Consider the following 22,854-nt stretch of genomic DNA (forward strand, 5'->3'; position numbering starts at 1 on the left):
TTCAAATCAAGTTTCACGTCACATGGTAGGGACATTGCATTTGGTTGACATCTCTCTTAAGTCTCTCTTAATATGTAAGAGTTCCCCCTCCCCTACTTTTTTTTTCTTTTAAATTTTGGCCTTGCCATTTATTTGTTGAGAAATGAAGTTCTTAGTTTGATAGAATAGTCCACATTCTGGATTTCATTGATCACATCCTTGCAGTGTTGTTCCTCTATCCTCCACATTTCCTGTGAACTTGTAGTTAGACCCAGAGGCTTTTTTAAAAAATAAATTTATTTATTTTTAAATAAACTGCGTTGGGTCTTCATTGCTGCGTGCGGGCTTTCTCTAGTTGTGGAGACTGGGCTACTCTTTGTTGCGGTGTGCGGGCTTCTCATTACGGCGGCTTCTCTCGTTGTGGAGCACGGGCTCTAGGTGCACGGGCTTCAGTGGTTGCGGCTCGCAGGCTTTAGAGCTCAGGCTCAGTAGTTGTGGCATATGGGCTTAGTTGCTCCGCGGCATGTAGGATCTTCCCAGACCAGGGATCGAACCTGTGTCCCCTGCTTTGGCAGGTGGATTCTTAATCACTGTGCCACCAGGAAAGTCCTGAGTACATTGTCTTGATCCATTGTTTCTACAGAGGTTGCAAAATGGTGATTTTTCTAATTCTCTTATTCCTTCCAAATTTCTGAATTGGAATTATTCTACAGAGTAGAACTTTATTTCATTAGCTGTTTGTTTCCCCTGAAATAATAGTTACTACAAGAAGGGTAGGATAAAGGCTTGAATTTTTTCCTTTTTATTTACCAATTTTTAGAATACCAAGTTGTGCCCTTTTGTGAATAGTGAAGTGTTTTTCGTTTGTTTTAAAATTTTATTTTATTTATTTTTTTATACAGCAGGTTCTTATTAGTCATCCATTTTATACACATCAGTGTATACATGTCAATTCCAAACTCCCAATTCATCACACCCCCACCCCCTGCCGCTTTCCCCCCTTGGTGTCCATACGTTTTTTCTCTACTTCTGTGTCTCAGTTTCTGCTCTGCAAACCAGTTCATTTGTACCATTTTCTAGGTTCCACATATATGTGTTAATATACGATATTTGTCTTTCTCTTTCTGACTTACTTCACTCTGTATGACAGTCTTTAGATGCATCCATGTCTCTACAAATGACCCAATTTCGTTCCTTTTTATGGGTGAGTAATATTCCATTGTATACATGTACCACATCTTTATCTATTCATCTGTAGATGGGCATTTAGGTAGCTTCCATGACCTGGCTGTTGTAAATAGTGCTGCAATGAACATTGGGGTGCATGTGTCTTTTTTTTTTTCCTTTATTTTTGGCTGCATTGGGCTTCATTGCTGTGCACAGGCTTTCGCTAGTTGCCGCAAGTGGGGGCTACTCTTCGATGTGGTGCGCGAGCTTCTCACTGAGGTGGCTTCTCTTGTTGCAGAGCCTGGGCTATACGTGGGTGGGCTTCAATAGTTGTGGCACATGAGCTGAGTAGTTGTGACTCACGGGCTCTAGAGCGCAGGCTCCGTAGTTGTGGCGCACGGGCTTAGTTGCTCCACGGCATGTGGGATCTTCCCAGACCAGGGCACGAACCCATGTCCCCTGCATTGGCAGGCGGATTCTTAAGCAGTGCACCACCAGGGAAGTCCCTGCATGTGTCTTTTTGAATTATGGTTTTCTCTGGGGTATGCCCAGTAGTGGGATTACTGGGTCATATGGTAATTCTATTTTTAGGTTTTTAAGGAACCTCCATACTGTTCTCCATAGTGGCTGTATCAATTTACATTCCCACCAACAGTGCAAGAGGGTTCCCTTTTCTCCACACCCTCTCCAGCATTTGTTGTTTGTAGATGTTCTGATGATGGCCATTCTAACTGGTGTGAGGTGATACCTCATTGTAGTTTTGATTTGCATTTCTCTAACAATTAGTGATGTTGAGCAGCTTTTCATGTGCTTCTTGGCCATCTGTACGTGTTCTTTGGAGAAATGTTTATTTAGCTGTTCTGCCCATTTTGGATTGGGTTGTTTGTTTTTTTAATATGGGGCTGCATGAGCTGTTTATATATTTTGGAGATTAATTCTTTGTCTGTTGACTCGTTTGCAAATATTTTCTCTCATTCTGAGGGTTGTCTTTTTGTCTTGTTTATGATTTCCTTTGCTGTGCAAAAGCTTTGAAGTTTCATTAGGTCCCATTTGTTAGTTTCAATTTCCTAACTTGTCATTTGTCTGTTCATATTTTCTATTTCTTCCTGGTTCAGTCTTGGAAGGTTATACCTTTCTAAGAATTTGTCCATTTCTTCTAGGTTCTCCATTTTATTGGCATAGAGTTGCTTGTAGTAGTCTCTTAGGATGCTTTGTATTTCTGTGGTGTCTATTGCACCTTCTCCTTTTTTATTTCTAATTTTATTGATTTGAGTCCTCTCCCTCTTTTTCTTGATGAGTCTGGCTAATGGTTTATCAATTTTGCTTATCTTCTCAAAGAACCAGCTTTTAGTTTTATTGATCTTTGCTATTGTTTTCTTTGTTTCGACTTCATTTATTTCTGCTCTGATCTTTATGATTTCTTTCCTTCTGCTAACTTTGGGTTTTGTTTGTTCTTCTTTCTGTAGTTCCTTTAGTTGTAACGTTAGATTGTTTATTTGAGATGTTTCTTGTTTCTCGAGGTAGGCTTGTATAGGTATAAACTTCCCTCTTAGAACTACTTTTGGGGCATCCCATAGGTTTTGGATCTTCATGTTTTCATTGTCATTTGTCTCTAGGTATTTTTTTATTTCCTTTTTGATTTCTTCAGTGCTCTCTTGGTTCTTCAGTAACGTATTGTTTAGCCTCCATGTGTTTGTGTTTTTTATGTTTTTTCCCCTGTAATCGATTTCTAATCTCATAGCATTGTGGTCAGAAAAGATGCTTGATATGATTTCAGTTTTCTTACATTTACTGAGGCTTGATTTGTGACACAAGGTATGATCTATCCTGGAGAATGTTCCGTGTGCACTTGAGAAGAAAGTATAATCTGCTGTTTTTGGATGGAATGTCCTATAAATATCAATTAAATCTATTTAATTTATCAATTAAATCTGGTCTGTTTTGTCATTTAAAGCTTGTGTTTCCTTATTTATTTTCATTTTGGATGATCTGTCCGATGGTGTAAGTGAGGCGTTAAAGTCCCCCACTATTATTGTGTTTCTGTCGATTTCCTCTTTTAGAGCTGTTAGCAGTTGCCTTATATATTGAGGTGCTCCTATGTTGGGTGCATATATATTTATGATTGTTATGTCTTCTTCTTGGATTGATCCCTTGATCCTTATGTAGTGTCCTTCCTTGTCTCTTGTAACATTCTTTACTTTGAAGTCTATTTTATCTGATATAAGTTTTGCTACTCCAGCTTTCTTTTGATTTCCATTTGCATGGAATATCTTTTTCCATCCCCTCACTTTCAGTCTGTATGTGTCCCTATGTCTGAAGTGGGTCTCTTGTAGACAGCTTACTTATGGGTCTTGTTTTTGTATCCATTCAGCAAGCCTGTCTCTTTTGGTTGGAGCACTTAATCCATTCACGTTTAAGGTAATTATCGGTATGTATGTTCCTATGACCATTTTCTGAATTGTTTTGGGTTTGTTTTTGTAGTTCGTTTTTTTCTCTTGTGTTTCCCACTTAGAGAAGTTCCTTTAGCATTTGTTGTAGAGCTGGTTTGGTGGTGCTAAATTCTCTTAGCTTTTGCTTGTTTGTAAAGCTTTTGATTTCTCCATCGAATCTGAATGAGATCCTTGCTGGTTAGAGTAGTCTTGGTTGTAGGTTCTTCCCTTTCATCACTTTAAGTATACCATGCCACTCCCTTCTGGCTTGTACAGTTTCTGCTGAGATATCAGCTCTTAATCTTATGAGTTCCCTTGTATGTTATTTGTCATTTTTCCCTTGCTGCTTTCAGTAATTTTTCTTTGTCTTTAATTTTTGCCAATTTGATTACTTGTGTCTTGGTGTGTTTCTTCTTGGGTTTATCCTGTATGGGACTCTCTATACTTCCTGGACTTGGGTGGCTCTTTCCTTTCACATGTTAGGGAAGTTTTCAACTATAATCTCTTCAAATATTTTCTCAGGTCCTTTCTCTCTCTCTTCTACTTCTGGGACATCTATAATGTGAATGTTGTTGTGTTTAATGTTATCCCAGAGGTCTCTTAGGCTGTCTTCATTTCTTTTCATTCTTTTTTCTTTATTCTGTTCTGCAGCAATGAATTCCACCATTCTGTCTTCCAGGTCACTTATCTGTTCTTCTGCGTCACTTATTCTGCTATTGATTCCTTCTAGTGTATTTTTCATTTCAGTTATTGTATTGTTCATCTCTGTGTGTTTGTTCTTTAATTCTTCTAGGTCTTTGTTAAATATTTCTTGCATCTTCTTGATCTCTGCCTCCATTCTTTTTCTGAGGTCCTGGATCCTCTTCACTATCATTATTCTGAATTCTCTTTCTGGAAGATTGCCTATCTCCGTTTCATTTAGTTGTTTTTCTGGGGTTTTATCTTGTTCCTTCATCTGTACATAGCCCTCTGCCCTTTCATCTTGTCTGTCTTTCTGTGAATGTGTTTTTTGTTCCACAGGCTGCAGGATTGTAGTTCTTCTTGCTTCTGCTGTCTGCCCTCTGGTCTGTTTTTCGTTTTGAGTATTGCTATGAGATCATGGATATTTATATATTTTATTTTAACCCACTGCAGTCATTATTCTTCTCAGACTAAAATTTTTACTTTTTTTCGCTAGTGGAATCCCTTTTATATTGGCTGCCTGTCCTTCTGATGTAACTTCAGTGTTCTTTGTTATCATTCTAGCTTTCTGGCCCAGTACATGTTTCAGGCTCTCCTTGAACTTTCCCTTCAACAGAGTTGGAATCAGGAACCCTTTTACTCCAAGATCCCTACTTCCTTGTTTTGGAAAACAACTGAGATCATGGTGTGGGGACTAGGACACTAATCGCTATTAGACCAACACATTTCTCTCAATAGGTTTTCATAAATACTAGATTTGCCTGGTTTTTTCTATGTGCACTTTTCAATTTGTTTACATTGTTTATTTTATTTTTAAAAACATATTTGTGTTCTCTTTTAAATTTCAGGCTCTAAAAGGGCAGGAATTATGTACTTTTATTTTTTAACTTTTTAAATTTGTTTATTTTAGTTTTGGCTGCATTGGGTCTTCATTGCTGCGTGTGGGCTTTCTCTAGTTGCGGTGAGTGGGGGCTACTCTTCATTGCGGTGCGCAGGCTCTCATTGCGGTGGCTTCTCTTGTTGCGGAGCACAGGCTCTAGGTGCACAGGCTTTAGTAGTTGTGGCTCACGGGTTCTAGAGCGCAGGCTCAGTAGTTGTGGCGTATGGGCTTAGTTGCTTTGCGGCATGTGGGATCTGCCCAGACCAGGGCTGAAACCCGTGTCCCCTGCATTGGCAGGGGGATTCTTAATCACTGCAGCACAAGGGAAGCCCTGGAATTACGTACTTTTAAAGTTGACATATTATGCTTAGTGTTAAAATGATAGCAGACTGTGGCTTTGTATTTGGTGATACATTTGTAAATGGAGATGTGGAGAATAGGATAACATTAACTCTTCTGTTTTGTCGTTTTGTTAATAAAATTTAGTTTTTTGTAAGAAAAAGAATTGTTAAGATTCTGGAATAATTTGTTAAAGAGTGTTATAAATACTAGTTGATAAAGTCACCTTTTGATGACTATGGCTTAGATTCTCAAAACCATATTATATAGATGTTCAGTTCTTCATTGTTACAAAAGCCAGTCACTTGGGTGTTCCAGAAAATGGTTTCTGTTTGATTTGGAAGTTTTTTTAACCTTTGCATATAGGTGGTGTAATATTTTGGGAATTCAGAATATTGTGACTAAAATTTATCCTTATATCTTTTCATCAAAGGAAGTCTTCCTAGGATCTTTAAAAGTTTATATTTTGTTTACTTGCTTCCAGTTGAAATATAAATATATACCTAAGCTTATAAATAGTTTTTCTTTAAAAATATTCTGTAGATCAGGTTTCTCACTAATTCTTATGTGTCTTCCCTCCATAATGTGTTCAATCTAATGAATTTTTTTGTACTTAAAAATCACTACTTAAATCAATGAGTGACTAGAACCTTGCGCAGCCTGTCTGTCCCATTTTAGCTCTTTACTTCATGCTGTAAATGAGCAACATCATCTTATCTCTTGTGTTCTTTCAAAGCACCAACTTGAGTAAAACTGAGGTTTTTCTCTTTATTTCATTACCTTGGGTGAAAAAGTAATTAATTAAAAGCTTGTTGAATTATTTAAAAGTTTTTCTCCTCTACATCCTCTAAAAGCAAGTGAAGATCCTATTAATATTAAGAAATAAGAGAGTAAATGCCACTGTTTGATAACCAAATAATTTTATTATTCTCAGTTAAAATAGTTAGGAATTAATTTTTCTTGTCCCATATAAATGCAGGGAAAAACTACCTTTTTCCTAACAGCCCATAAAGAGATTGTGATTTTTATTCTGACTTCTGGAGACTTTTTTTTTAAACCCTGAAATATTGGTCCTGGATTTTATTTTTGCCCTAGAAACTGCAGAACACAAGCTGAAAGTTGAGATGAAGGAAAACTATTACAGAAGATCAACTGCACCTCTTCTGCCTTCCCTGCTTGACGTCTCCAGCTACTGCTGTAATATGTGACCACTTTCTTACCCCAGTCATAAGAATATAAGAAATATGTAAATTCTGGATTAGACCTCTGGTCTGTTCAGTATACAATGTCTATGAAAGTTATTCCAAATTTGCTTGCCCTCATTAAGTTTCTGTTTAATCAAAGGGTGTGTTAGAAGATCTCTGATGACTCCTTTTATGGAAGAGCATAGTAGTCAGACTCTGGGACCTAAAGGTTTGGGATAAACCCTTACCCCTCATTATATATTTTAACCTTTTAAAAACCTATCATCTATCCTTTTGTTCATTTCAGCCTGTGCATTTTTTCCCCTTAAAGTAACTTTTGCTTGCCCTGGTTAAGGTTTATCTTTTCTATCAAAGGGTGTTAGGCGATCATTGAGAACTTTATCTGTTAGTATGTCTGTCCATTTTAGCATTTCCTGACTTGAAAGATTTAACTTTATCTGCCAGTTTAGTGATTTGTCTATTCATTACTCTATTTGGGTTTAGAAAATGACACGTAAGAAATAGTGGGTTGGCCAGAAATTTTTTCTGGGTTTTTCCATAAGCTCATGTGGAAAGACCTGATCGAACTTTTTAGCCAACATAATAGAATAGGTCTAGATTATTTTAAGGAGCAGAGGTTTATTTCCTTGAAAGAGAATATAATGTATATAAGTATATATATTTATATGTGCTTTATATGCGCAAAGAAAGTCTGGAATTGTATAGAACTCAAGACGCCATTTGGAATGGTTATATTTGGCTATTGGAATTAGAAGGACCAGGGCAGGAAAGGCTCTTTTGCTGTTTCCCTTTATACCCTTCAGTGCCTAAGAAATTGAGACAAATATGCAAGCATTTCTTTTACAGTAAAAATGTAATTAAATGATAATAATAAATATCTTTAAAATCCATTCTTACTCTTTATCTTTCCTCACATTTCTGAATGCTTGAAAATACCTGGTAAATTAGTGCAGTATAGTGTGGTGTAATGTAATTAGAAAGCTGTTTTGTGTTGTGAAATTACTTTACAAATGATTGGTAATATCTTATTTGTGGGAAGATCTGTAACAGTGTTTGAGTGCTTACTATATGCTAGAAACAGTGTTACTGAACACTAGGCTCATTCATACATATCCTGCTTTAATATCTTATATCTCTCATATCTAATTTATGCATAAGGTCTTCCATTTTTTTACAACACTTTTTAAGAGTGTAAATGTTCATGGTAAAAGAATTTAAAAATCAAACAGAAGAATAATATGAAAAGTAAAAGATTTTTTCTCTTAGCCCTTCACTCTCCTTCTCTAACCACTCTTACTGGTTTCTTGTGTTTTTTTCCAGAAACATTCAATACATATTTTAATCTATTTATCCACATATATACATACATATATATATAATTATATAGAATCATAATCAGATATAAATTCATATAATCATATGATTTATGGATATATTTGGATATATAATCATGTGATTATATAAGATGTGTATAATAATAATATGTGTGTGCCTGTGTGTATGTGTGTGTATAAAATCTCCCTCCCTACCCATAACCCCCAACCACGTGTGGAATCATACTAGTATATACTGTCCTGCAACTTGATGTGACCCTTTAGATTCAGACAGTAAGACTCATTTTCTATGCTCCTTTATGTTCTACAGAGGAGTGATCCTTCAAAAATACCAATCGGATCATGTCACCCCTAACCATTGCTAAAACACTTCAGGGCCTTCCTTTACTCAGGTAAATCCACCCACCTTAGATTAACATGGCATACAAAACCTTGAACTGATGCCTGCCTGCTTCTCTAGCCTCATTTCTTGAAACTGTTGGGCTTACACTCAGAGTGTTGGTCATCCTGAACTTTTTTTCAATTTCTTAAACAGTTTATAACTTCTCATCTGCAGTTGGCTTCCTCTGTCTCATACTTTGGATAAGTACTTAGTCTCAGCATTTATAAAAATCCACAGGTAGAATAAGATTTAAAGAAGTAAAGCAAAGTACAATTAAGAACTTCACTTTTTTCCTAAGCATTTAATTTCCAAAAGTATATGTGCTTAAAAAAATGTGATCCTATTAGCTTGCTTGTTCCCTTTTCCTCAATAAGGTTATTACAGGATTTATTTATTTTTAAATTTTAATTTCTTATAACCAAATTTAACAAATAGTTTAGTCAATCAATTCTACAAAATTTGTTATGAAAAGCAGTAGTCCAGGTTCTGGTTCCAGATAAGATGGAGTAAGCACACTTCACCCTGTCTCTCCCACTGAATGCAGCTATAAGACCTGGACAGAATGCTTGGAGTGGCTATTTGAGGACTCTGAAAAATAAATAGTAGGAGGCAGATTGGGGAAGAAGACCAGAATTCAAAGTACTACTGAACCGGCGGTGAGTTTACCATTTTTTTCTTCTTCCAGTACGCCCCAGCCTGAACTTAATGTATCCTGAAACTTGGACGTGAGCATTATTAACATGGACAGAAAAAGCACCACGAGAAGCCCTCTAGTTCTGACTCAAGGAGCAGGAAAGGGGTCTCCTAATATTCAGAGAAAATGTGGCAATCCCACATTTTCTCTTTTTTCTTTTTTTTCCCCCCTTTTCTTCATTCTCTTGCCCCCAAGGCCTCAAGCAATCCTGGGCAGTAGCTGCAGTGGCGTCAGTGGGGCAGGCAGGAGCCTAAATCTCAGAGGGAAGGGAACCTTCCAAATCCCATTGCTTTTCTTCTCCCTCTGCTCTTCTGTTGCTTGGCCCTTACAGGAAGTTACAGGAAGTACATGGCAGAATGGGGTTAATGAAGCCCCAGGTTTCTGCTGGAAGGCTGAAAAAGGGAAGCCCCAGGAAACCAAAAGATTGCAGGAGAATGAGGAGCTTGGGAAACTGATCACTTAAAGTTGCTCACCGACTTCTGCGCTGACTTCCAAGCTGTGCGTGCATGGGTGTGATCCTAAACAGCATACAAAACATTGAGGACTGAATTATGGGATAGACCATCCCCAAGCCCCAAACTGGACACTGCGTGGAATGTTTATGGAACACATTCAGTATGACTACAAAGGCTTTGCAAACTGAACTGAAATTGGAAATGCAGCCTGCAGAAGGATGGTCAGAACTTGAAGTGTGAACCCAACTGGGTCAATTACTGGCTAAAACAAAAACACCAGCATTCTTGGTGGGACTTAAATAAGACTCAGATTCTCATAAGATAATATTCAAAATGTCCAGAATACAATCTTGAATTACTCAGCTTAAAAAGAACCAGTGAAATCTGAACTCACATGGGAAAAGCCAGAAAACAGATGCCAGTGCCAGGATCACAGATGTTAAAATTATCTCAAAAAGACTTTTAAAATCAGCTATTATGACCATATTCCAGGAATGAGTGGGAAGATAGAAAGTCTCAGCAAAGAAATAGAAGATATAAAGAAGAACTAAACGGAAATTTTAGAACAGAGGAATACAATAATGGAAGTGAAAAACTCACTGGATGGGCTCGGTAGCAGAGAGGATATAACAGATGAATAAGTCAGCGAACTTAAAAATAGATAAGTAAAAATCCAATTTGAAGAATAGAGAAAAAAATGTTAAAAATAAATAAATAAGCAGCTTCAGAAATCTTGACACTATCATAAGACCTAACATTTGTGTCATCAGAGACCCAGAATGTGAAGAGAACGGTTGTGGTGTGGCAAAAATATTTGAAGAAATAATGGCATACTGATTGGAAAGGAAGAAATAAAACTGTCTCTATTTGCAGACGGCATGATTGTATATGTAGAAAATCCCAAGGAATCCACAAAAAAATTCCTACAATAAATGAGTTTAGCAAGTGGTTCAATGTCAGCCCACAAAAAGTAATCATATTTCTGTATACTAGCAATAAACAATTGAAAACTGAATTTAAAAAAATCCATTTATAGTAGCTCTCCCAAAATGAAAGAATTAGGTATAAATGTAGCAAAATATGTATGAGATCTCTATGCTGAAAACTGTAAAACCCTGATTTAAAAAAAAAGTAAGACAATTTAAATAAATGGAGAGACATGTATTCATGAATTGGAAGATTCACTATAGTTAAGATGTTGATTCTCCTCAAGTTGATTTATAGATTTAAAGCAAAAACAACAGCAACAACAACAAAAATCCCAGCAGCACTGTTTGTAGTTATAGAGAAACCAATTTTAGAATTTGTATAGAAAGGCAAAGGACCTAAAACAACCAAAACAATTTTGAAAAAGAAAAATGTTGGGGGAGGGTGGGAGGGAGGGAGATGCAAGAGGGAAGAGATATGGGAACATATGTATATGTATAACTGATTCACTTTGTTATAAAGCAGAAACTAACACACCATTGTAAAGCAATTATACTCCAATAAAGATGTTAAATAAATAAATAGATATAAATTTAAAAAGAAGAAAAATGTTGGAAAAATGAAACTACATGATTTTAAAACTTAGTACAAAGCTACCACAATCAAGACTGTGATATTGGCAAAGGGATAGACATATAGATCAATTAAATAGATTCTAGAAATAGACTCACACAAATATGGCCAAAGTTGCAAAGTGGAAAAAGAATAGCACTTTTGATAAGTGGTGTTGGAACAATTGGACATCCAAATACAGAAATAGTGAACCTTGACCTAAACCACACACATTATACAAAAATAAACTTAAAATGTACTGCACATCATCTTCCCAGACCAGGGCTCGAACTCGTGTCCCCTGCATTGGCAGGCAGATTCTTAACCACTGTGCTACCAGGGAAGCCCTCTCATTTCTTCTTGTACTTATAATTTTTACTTTATATTTTGATTCAGTACTATTTGATGCATATTGATCTGTGAAAGTTATATTTTCATTTGAAATTGTCTCTGATAATAATACAATATTTGTCCTGATTATTGCTTCTGAACTGGAATTTGACATTGTCTTAACAACCTCAGAACCACCATGAGGATTAAATGAGATGTTACATGTCCTGAGCACTAAATAAATGTCAGCTATTATATCTCAAAAATAAATAAATAAAATAAAATGTACCACATTTAAATGTGAAATATAAAGCTATACAGCTTTTAGAAGCAAACATGGAAAATCTTTGTGAGCTGGTATAAGCAAGAAGTCGTTTCACATGATACCAAAATCATGATTGATAAAAGAAGAAACTGATGAATTGGACTGAATCAAATTAAAAGCTTTGCTTGTGAAAGACACTGTTAAGAGAATGAAAAGACAGATTATAGACTGGGAGAAAATATTTGCAAATCACATACCTGCAAAGGACTTATATTCAGAATATGTAAAAACTCTGAAAACTCAACAGTAAGAAAACAATCTAATTAAAAATCTTTAATGGGCTTTGGCAGAGAGGATATAGAGTGGAATATCAGCTCAACAAAAGATGTTTAACATAGGGGAATGCAAATTAAAGTCATGGTAAATTCCTGCTGCACATCTATTGAAATAGTATAAAACTTTTGACAATACCAAGTGCTAACAAGGACATAGAGCAACTGGAACCCTCATACCTTGCTGGAGGGGATGCAAATTGATACAGCTCCTCTGGAAAACAATTGAACATATACTTACCATATGTTCGATATGGATTCACTCTGTGACCCAGCAGTCCCACTCATAGGCATTTAACCTAAAGAAATGAAAATTTACATTCATATAGAAACATATACATAAATATTTATATCAGCTTTATTCTTAATTACCAAAAATATGTCCTTCAGAGAGTGAATGGCTAAATCAGCTGTGATATATCCATACAATGGAATACTATTCTGTAATAAAAAAGAATGAATTACTGATAAACACAACAATTCTTAATTTCTTCTTCTTAGGGAAATCACTTCAGGAACCTCCTAGTCTGCTCCAGTTAGGCCTGGTTATTTTCTACATTCACAGCTATTGTCCTTGGATCACCCTGCAGTTTCTTCCTGGGGACTCCCCTTGCTTCTCTTTTGTATTGTATGCCTTGTTGAATCCCTTTCTCTTTTTTGTTTATTCTCATTTTAGTGAAGCACCTCTCTACTAACTTCTTGAGTAAAGGGTGCATGGGAGATATATTTTTGAGACCTCTCTTGTATGTCTACCCTGATGTTAAAAGACACTGGCTGGATATAGAATTATGGATTGAAAATAATTTTACTTCAGAAATTTGTCTTCAGACTCACTGTAGTGGTTGAGAAAGGTAATTCCCATTGTGATTCTTATTACTTTGGCAACTTGTTTTCTTCTTTTTCTCCAGTGTTGTGCCATTTGTGTATTTTCATTTAGTAAGCCAGGCTGTTTGCTTTATTGAAACTTGTAATCTGAAAGTTTTTCTTGGGAAATTTTCTTGAATTATTTTGTTGGTGGTTTCCACCCATTTATTTTAATCTGTCTTCTCTTCTGGAACACCTACCTATTATACAGATATTGGGCCTCTTGTAGTGGTCTCCTAATTCTTTATCTTTTCTCTCTTTTTTTAAACATATATTTGTTTATACATTTTTGTAATAGTTTAGTACATTTTAAAAATAGATAGGGTGAGGAAATCATGCTCTTTTTTTTTCATTCTAATCATAAAAGCCTGCTAGTTTTAAATTGGCCATTGTGATAGGATAGTCTTGTTTAAATGATGAACTTCCCTGTAATGGTTATCTAGACTGAAGAGTTTGGAAACTTTCTTCTGCCTTTAGCTCCTGGTGAGCTACTTAGAACCTAAAGGATTGTTAGATGGGCATTCTCATGAATGCTGATAGAAGCCTTTATTCCTTAGACTCCTTGGCTGAATTATTTTTCCTAGGGATTTGGCTTAGAAGACACCCTTCCTTCTTTTGGTATCACTGTCAAGTTAACTCAATCAAGCTCCAGGCTCTATGATGTATTCTAATCTAATCTCTTGCTTTCTCTGTAATGCTTATTCTTCATTTTTATAAGCTATAATTTGATCTTGTACTGCCTATATTGGTCTTGTAATACATTTATTGCTTCTAACAAGATTGTAAATTCTTTGAGGAAGGGACCTAGCCTTATACTTTTCTATCTCCCATTGGTGTGGATATTTCATGAGTTATTATTAGGATAGATACGGTTTGTTTGTTTTTGGTGAGGAGTGGGTAAATATGAGGAGTAAATGATAGATAGATAAGGAAGCTACTTTTGTTGTATCTTTAGTAGTCTAATTGTCCAGCTTTGCAGAATCCCCTTATTTGCTAATTTGTAATTGACCTGGAATTTGTTCTTTGAATTCCAGAACATCCCCATTTAGTGGGTTAGGGATACTTTTAGTTCAGGTTTTCACTTTATTACTAAATGGCTTCTTTTATTTAAAAAGAAAAATAACTGATGCCCATTTTGATTGATTTACTTTCCTCTAGCAGCAAGTTATGTAAAATTACTTGCCTTTTGCATGACATTTTACTCTTATTAATATTTAACACTGGGATGTCGACCACCAAACTACCACCTGCCATAGTGTTAAGCTCTTGAAAGCAAGAATAGTAGATGATCATCTGAAATTATAAGAACAAAAATGATTGTTTAGGTTATGGGTGATATTTTGAGTGGTTGGTAAAGATCTGGTTTGTATGTTTAGGATTCCTTTTGTCTTTTAGCAGATTTCTAAGAGTAGACACATAAACAGAAAGTTAAAATTCGTTTGTTGATATATTTCCATCCTGTGTTTTCTTGTGGTCAACAACCTATGATTCCTAGTGATCAGTGCTGCCTTGCTGACTTCTCTTCTTTCTCTAGTTCCATCTGTGCACCAGACTCTGCTGCTCTTATTTGTCTCTAGGGAACTCTTATTTTAATTGTCTTGTTTATTTTTTCCCCCTCAGTGCCTGGCTCGGTGACTGACTTGCTAAATATCTGAAAATCTAATCCTGAGTATTAATTCGTTAATATTACTTCCTACAGGGATATTTAGATTTTTAAGAGCTGTATTTGATTTGAGGAGGCAAGGTTGAGGGAAATAAATGTGAGCAAAAAATAAAGTAGAACATTTGTGAGGGACAATAAAAAAGAAACAGACTTCAGAGTGTATAATTCTTGTTAAACTGAAGGAAATGAGGTTTGATAAGTAATGTAGAATGAATCTTGAATTCCAGGCTCACCATTTTAATCTTATTTCTTCAGGCATTATTGTTTATGGTCTCTTGAGCAGGCAAATGATAAAAACAGTTATTTGGGGGAGATATCATATGAATAGTGTGTGGGTAGTGACATTATGGGACATGTTTGGCCTGGTCCACTGAAGTACAGTCAGATTTGACAGAATGGATGGTGCCAAAGAGAGGCACATGCTAGGTGAGCCTGGTCAGTAGAGCCAAGATTTGAACTTATATCTGTCTCCTTCCAAAATTAGTGCTCATAATCACTAAGCTTTAATGATAGTAATAGGGAGCATATATTGAGCATTTATTATGTACCAGGCAGTATATTAAGGATTAGACATACTTTAGCTGATTTCACTTGTGCAGTAACTCTTTGAGGTAAGTGCTATCTTACTCTTCATGCGGCTTGTAGAGGTTAAGTAACAAACTAGCAAGTGAAAAAGCTGATATTTAGCTCAAGCAGTCTTGAGCACATGCACTTTTCCTACACACCAAGCTGAAAGATTCAGAGGTGGGATATGCTTTAGTTATATTTTGATGGTTTCCTTTGCTGTGCAGAAACTTTTTGATTTAGTGTAATCCCACTTGTTTATTTTTGCATTTGTCATCTTTGCCCTTGTCAAGTCCAAAAAAATCATTGCCAAGGCTGATGTCAAGGAACTTACCCCTTGTGTTTTCTTCCATGAGTTTTATGGTTTCAGGTCTTATGGTCAAGTCTTTAATCCATTTTGATGGATTGTTGATTGTTGATAGTTGATTTTTGTATATGGTATAAGATAGGGTCTACTTTTCATTCTTTTGTATGTGGCTGTCCATTCGATGCTCTTTTTTCCTGTGATTATCTTTTCCATATTGTGAACTTTATCTTCATGTTGGTTTCTTTCACAGTTGAGAGACGATTGCCCATAGCAACTGGAAGGGGGCTATATTCTTTCTCTTTAAGTGTAACATCGCTTCTCATAATTATATGAAGGTATTGAGTTTTGCTCTGATTTCCCTGAAACAATTATACTTGTTAGAGTAATATCATGCATTGATTATCTTAAGTCTTGACTATCTAGTTTTCTTTCCATCATCAAAGTGATCTCAATTTCTAGATTATTCTGATTGGCTTAGAGCAATTAATGCCCAGCCTTGCCGGAGAGTGAATCAGACTCATTGAGACAGTGGATATACAATTGAGGAAGATCGTTCCCCAAGGGAAATTTGGGTGCTGTTAGTATGGAAGAATGAACACTGAATAGTTAATCAAGAAAATGATTTATAAATATATTATCTCATTTAATTTTTTTCAATAGCTCTGCTGAGGAAACCGAGACTTGCTCAAGGTCCCATAATTACTAAGTGGCAGAGCTGAAATCTAACTCAAAGCCAACATTTTTTCTTTACAGCAGTATTGTGTCTCCTTCAAAGAAAAATAATAGGTTGTCCTGCATCATATATGGCATTAATGACCCTACCTTCTAAGGTTCAAAAGTGATTTTCTACAGACTCCTTATTTAAAACTTAATCATCACAAGGTACCAAAAGTTATGGGGTACCGCTTAAGCAGTACTTAGAAGGAAATTTATAGCAGTAGACACCTACATTATGAGGCCAGAAAGATCTTCAGTAAATAACCTAACCTACCACCTTATGACACTAGAAAAAGAAGAGCAAGTTAAACCTAAAGCAAGCAGAAGGAAGGAAATAATAAAGATTACAGTGGAAATTAATAGAAGAAAACAGAAAAACAATGGGGAAAAATTCACAAAACCAAAAATTGGTTCTTTAAAAAAATGAACAAAATTGACAGACCTTTAGCTAGACAGACCAAGAAAAAAAAGAAGACAAATTACTAAAATCAGGAATGGAAGAGGGGACATTTCTGCTGACCTTACAGAAATATAAAATGGATTATAATAAGGGAATGCTATGGACTACATGACAAAAAAATAATTTACATGAAATGGACAAATTCCTAGAAAGACCTAAACTGTTGAAACTGACTCATGAAGAAATAGAAAATCTGAATAGATTTCCTTCTCAATCTCCTTCACCATTTCCTTTTTCCTTCCCTGACGTGTTGGTGTTCTGGCGTTGACCCAGTTCTCTCAAACTATCCATCTTCTTTGGGTAGTCAACTCCATTGACAATACACAGATCTATTACTTTATATAGTTGACCTCTGTTAAACTCTACCCCTAAATTTCTAACACAACTTGCATGTCCTATAGATAAATTGGTGCAAAATCCCCAAACCAGAAATCATTATCCTCTCTCATACTTTTTTTTTTTTTTGCGGTACGCGGGCCTCTCACTGTTGTGGCCTCTCCGTTGCGGAGCACAGGCTCCGGACGCGCAGGCTCAGCGGCCATGGCTCACGGGCCCAGCCGCTCCGCGGCATGTGGGATCTTCCCGGACCGGGGCACGAACCCGTGTCCTCTACATCGGCAGGCGGATGCTCAACCACTGCGCCATCAGGGAAGCCCTATCCCCTCTCATACTTTTGTCTTGGTTTATATTAATGCAGTTTACCTTGTCCACTTAGCTTAAGCTAAAAGTCTTCCTTCACTTTCTTCTCTTCCATAATCTGTCTTTTCTGTCTCTTAAAGCTTAACTTGAAAGCTTAATTCTCACTCCCAGTGCTTTAATTTGAACCTTCCTTATCTTTTACCTCGTCTGTCGTTTTAACCTCCTAATTGATCTCCCTGCCTTAATCTCTTATATAAATCAGCATCTAATGGTGAACAGCATTACCTTTCCAAAACACAGGCCAAATCATGTAGCTCTCATGCTTGAAAACCTTTGAACTACCTCCTCCCATCCCCAACTGTCACCCATTATCTAATAATGAGTCAAATCTGAATTCCTTTATGTGGCATATAAGACTTCAGTGTACTTTTCTTGCCTCAGCATGCCCCCGACCTGAGCCTACGTTTTAACTATTATCCAGCCCTCTGGCCTTGTTAACTCTATTAATTATCTTTCACATATGCTTGGATCCTTCACACTTTGTGTCCTCTTAGAATACTCTTCTCATATATTTAAAATTTAGTGATTTAACTCTCATGAAAAGCCTCATAAACAAAATTTTCACATCTTCTGTGTGTTCACAGCAATTTGTCTATAATGTAGAGCTCATCATACTGTATTACAATTTTTTGTTTATATATCTGGGCTGTGAATTCCTTGAGGGCATGGGTCTTAATTTATCTTGTATTCCTAGTGCCTACTTTAGTTTTTGGCACATAGTAGGTCCTCTTGTCTGTGTTTTGTCATAGTCTTTATTTATCTTTTAGTTTTAATATTTATTTACAAGGTGTTACTTGACTTTAAAATCTGTTTCAATTGTTTCTGGCGTAATGGATAAGAACAAAGGCTCTAAAATCAAACTGCTCCATCATTTTCCAGCTGTGGGGTCTTGAACAAAGTACTTAACCTCACTAAGCCGCCATTTTCACATTGGAAAAATAGGGAAAATAATAATACTTATGCTATTAAGTTGTGAGGATTAAATACACATAAAGCATTAATATAATGCCTAGCAGAGTGTGCTTCCTATTATGCATGCTTTATTAGTTATTGTTATTTCTATTAATTTGTTCATTCACAAATATCAGTCAGGTGTTTCACTCTTTGCCAGGTACTGTGGGGTAGGTAACAGAAGAGACAGACATGGTCCCTGTACTCATGGAGTGATACCTCAGTTTGTACTAGTTATTATAAAAGTTATTTTAAGAATTGCTCTAAGTGGTGGTGAAGAGTTACTGTTTCAGTTAAATTGCAGTTTCTCCGTACTTCCAAAAATTTGTACATATTTACTGAACTAACTTTATTAAGTAGTTTCATTAATTGCATATATCTAAAGTATAAGATCAGTAGTGTACTGTGTTATAATGTATGAGATAAGAACTCATTAAGCTCTTGCCTAAAGCAGTGAAGATGTACCAGGGAATCCTAGAAGATTTGCTACTGACTTTGTGTTTTGGTTACCCAGTAAAGGGTCTAGTTTATTTGATTTTTATCGTTTTAAAAGTAGGGTGGTTTTAGTATCAAGAGATAAATAGTATTCTGACATGACTTATCATAAAGATATTTTTAAAAGGGCATTCCTAGAGGAGTTAAATTTCACATGGCCTTTTGTTATTAGATGATTTAAACGTCTTTGTAATAGAGATGCTGCGTTTAAATGTTACATGATAGGTGGAATCTTGAGGAATGGATAATAAGAAAATACTTTAAAATGATTTTTTAATTGTTTCTATGAAGCTGAGGAAAAGAGTAAGTTACCAATTGGTGGTCATTTTAATCCTTTCATTCTTACTACAATTTATTAGATTACTTAGTTTTGCAAACATATGTAAAATATATGTAAAGTGATGTACATACATTGTACACATTGTGAATTATTGTTCCCATTGCACCTGTTCTTGCTAGTTATGGCCCTTTTCAACAAAAGCACAGAGAATGAGAGAACAATGTGATAACCTAGATGCAAAAGAGAAGTGTGGAATTATTAACTAAATTAAATCTGGACTGTATTTATATTTTAAATCAGTCAGTGGACTAATTCTTTTTGATTGTTGGGATGTATTTCTTAACAGTCTAACAAAATTTGTCATTCTAGCTCTTGGTCTGTGACTTCCTCTCTTTTTAGGCAAGCTTATTCAAAGATTGCCCTCATTGTCTCATGTTCCATTTACTCTTTAACCCATTATAGACTAGATTCTGCCCTTTCCACTCACCAGTGACTTCCTAATTTTTTATATTAATGAGCACTTCTCAGCCTTTCTATAGTATTTGTCACTGGCCACTTCCACCTTAAAATGCTCTTCTCCTTTGGATTCTGTGATCTATATCCATTTCTTATAGTTTGCTCTCAGGCTGTTACTGTTTCCTTCATGGGCTCTTTTATTTCTGCTCATGCTTTAAATGGTTCATTTTGTAGAATTCTGTTCTTCGGTTTCTTTTCTTCTCATTATTTATTCTTTCAACTTGGAAATCTTCCATTTATGTTTGTAGTTCCATCTGCCTTCCATGAACCAATCCTTCCCCAATGTATTTCTGGAGTTCAGCTTTTTGTCTGAGCACCAGGCTTGAAATTACAATTGTCTACTGAATTCAACTGGTTGTCCTCAAACTCAACATTGTGATATCCCTTAAAATCTATGCAACCTACTATATTCTCTTATTTCGGTACAACTTTTACTTGTGCCAATTTCCAGTCAAAAACTATATCTTTAGTATCTCTCAGATTTATCCTATTTTTAAATCTATCTATAATACATAAGATTCAAAAAAAGGTTCAAACCCTTATTCTCTCTCTTGAGATATTGTAACTGTCAGCAGAGTGACCATTCTGCCTCCATAGTTGAGCTGTCTGTAGTCGATCTTCCTCATTGCTACCATAGTGATGTTCTAAAATGGAATGTTTTAAGTGTTTATCTTTTAGATGCTTCTCACTACACAGCAGTAGTTTCCAAATACCTGGATGTTTCAAAATCATCCATGGCCTGTCTGCTTTTGGGTCATTTAGAGAACTTTTGAAAGCTCATATCCTGTATCTTCCGCCACAGATTCTGAATCAGTATAAAGTTTAGGAGTTTTCAAAAAGTTTCCCAGATGATTTTGATAAGCAGCCAGGGTTGGAAAATATTGACTTATACATATGGTTCAGATTCCTTATCGTGGAGTCTAAGACCCTTCTGGATTTGGTGCCTGCCTGTTTCTCCAGCATCATCTCATTCTATTCTCCCTCCCTTCATTAACTGTTCTCCAGCCTGATTCCCTCTTCTGGCCCTGGAATCCACCAGTCCTGATCCTCTTCTATCACCTTTGTTTGCTTTTGCTGAATCAGGGGCAGGACCCTAGCCTCTGTCTGCTCCATCTCTGCTTCCCTCTGCATTCTAGCCACTAGCAGCTCCTTGGATTTCACATGTGGAATTCAGGTTGAAAACCACTGAGCAAATCCAAATCAATAAGGCCCAGAAAGATGAAGGGACTCACTGAGTCTATAATGGTGAATGGCAGACCATATCTAAAATTCAGGGTTTATATTCCTAACATAGTTCTTATTTATCGCTCTTCTGTGCTTTCAGATGTATCATGTCTGGGCAAGTTGATCTGAAACGACCTCTTAATTCTTTCCTTCCTAAATAAATTATCATTCATTTGTTCCCGCATTTACTTGTTTATTTATTCATTTAGTAAACATTTATTTGACTACAGAAAGAGCAGTGTAGGATATGGAGAGAGATGGGTAGAAAATTTGAATAATACTAATTTCCTGTCCTTAAGGTTCTTAAGATAGGTCCTTTACATTCGATCATAAAATACTATACAGAAAAACAAATTATTAATTTTTAAGAAGAGAAACTGTAGTATAACCTTTTCTACTATCTTCTTTCTTTCTTTCTTTTATCCAGGGAAAGACCATGTTTGTAGATTTATTGGCTGTGGGAGGAATGATCGATTCAACTACGTGGTCATGCAGTTGCAGGTAGGTTACTTTGAAAATGTATCTTAAAATTGTCCAGTTTTGATCAAAATACCTAATTATAGTAGATATGAATAAAATTAACAACATTCTTGGTATCATCTCAGAATGTTTTATACTATGCAGATGGAACTTTAAACAGACCTGATAACAGATTTTTCCAAAGATGGAAGGGTTGTCTCTGTCAACTATTTAGTTGATGCATATCTTCATTGATGGTCATCATTGCAAAGTTTTTGATTCCCACATGGATTGCTGGATATAATATGAGTTTTGTCCTGTCCCTGTCCCTTCCTTCTCCACCTTTCACTACCTTAAGGGCTCTAGTTTTCCATTTTCACAAGTATCAACCTTGACTGCTTGAAAATTTAAAAATAAGATGAGATAGAGGAGAAATGCCATTCCTCTTTCTCTTTATCATTAACATAGCTCTGTTCCCCTATCCTTTAGATGGAAAGTGGAGTTGGGTTGGTTAGCAGATGCAAGAAATTCAGAAGGGGAGCATTGAAGTAATGATTCCAACAAGGAGAAGAGAGAAAGCATCCCATTCTCTCTGACACTGCCTCTGCCCCTGAATGAACACACACACACACACACACACACACACACACACACACACACACACACAGCTCTGAACCTGTAGTCACCATCAGTGTGTAAAAGCCATAGTTCAGGGACTTCCCTGGTGGTGCAGTGGTTAAGAATCTGCCTGCCAATGCAGGGGGCATGGGTTCGATCCCTGGTCCGGGAAGATCCCATATGCCACAGAGCAACTAAGCCCGTGTGCCATAACTACTGAGCCTGTGTGCTGTAACTACTGAAGCCTGTGCGCCATAGAGCCCATGCTCCGCAACAAGAGAAGCCACCACAATGAGAAAGCCCGCGCACCGCATTGAAGAATAGCCTGTGCTCACTCCAACTTGAGAAAGCCCACTTGCAGCCACAAAGACCCAACACAGCCAAAATCAATAATAAAAAAATAAAATAAAATAAAGGACATGGTTCACTTTGCTGCCTAGTTTAGGGTCCTCAGAGTTTCCCTTCATCTTTAGCAAAGTTTGTTTTAGGCATTTGATTCTTTTATTTATTTATTTTTTCAACTTAGCTACATAGTAGTGATTTCAGAGACATAGATCCTGACCTAAATTCTTCCTCTTCTTTTTTTGTTTCCCTCAGCTATCCTTCAGCATTTGATTTAGATCTATAGATATTAATCTCCCTGCAGACTGTAGCCTTAAAGTCTTTGAATCATGTGATTCACTACTCTTGAGCCAGCATAGTTTTGTTTCTTGAAGTAGCTATCCCTGTATCTTTTTAGGTCATTAGTATGGACCATTCTGTCTTTCACTTTGACCAATAATAATATAACTTTTTGTATGCTATTTTATAGTTTTCTTCTGGATTTATCATGCATCTTATTTGATCCTTATCATATCCCCTGAAGAGGATAGGACAGGTTTTATCCCCATTTTGCAAATGAAGAGACTTAAGCTCAAGGAGGTTTGTGGTTTGCCTGAGACTGACTAACTTGATGGGTGTTAGGACTTGATGGAAGCCTGAGGCCAATATTCTTGGCACAATAAAACTATTTTTGTCTTTAGGCTA

The 22,854-nt window shown here is 36.3% G+C and overlaps 1 protein-coding gene across 3 annotated transcripts in view; it reads left to right on the plus strand.

Annotated features, from left to right (window-relative positions):
* Nucleotides 1-22,854, plus strand: part of TTBK2 (tau tubulin kinase 2) — a 144,633-nt gene that overhangs the window by 45,809 nt on the left and 75,970 nt on the right. For 2 of the 3 annotated variants that reach the window (XM_024732473.1, XM_024732474.1), the window contains exon 4: nt 21,179-21,252. In XM_024732473.1, coding sequence (XP_024588241.1) covers nt 21,179-21,252 — 74 coding nt within the window. Of the gene's footprint in view, nt 1-8,940; nt 9,053-21,178; nt 21,253-22,854 lie in introns of all 3 variants that reach the window. The other variant, XM_024732475.1, reaches the window with a different exon arrangement.

This window comes from Neophocaena asiaeorientalis, unplaced genomic scaffold, assembly GCF_003031525.2.
Source record: "Neophocaena asiaeorientalis asiaeorientalis breed wild unplaced genomic scaffold, Neophocaena_asiaeorientalis_V1.1 scaffold119, whole genome shotgun sequence".
Lineage (NCBI taxonomy): Eukaryota > Metazoa > Chordata > Mammalia > Artiodactyla > Phocoenidae > Neophocaena > Neophocaena asiaeorientalis.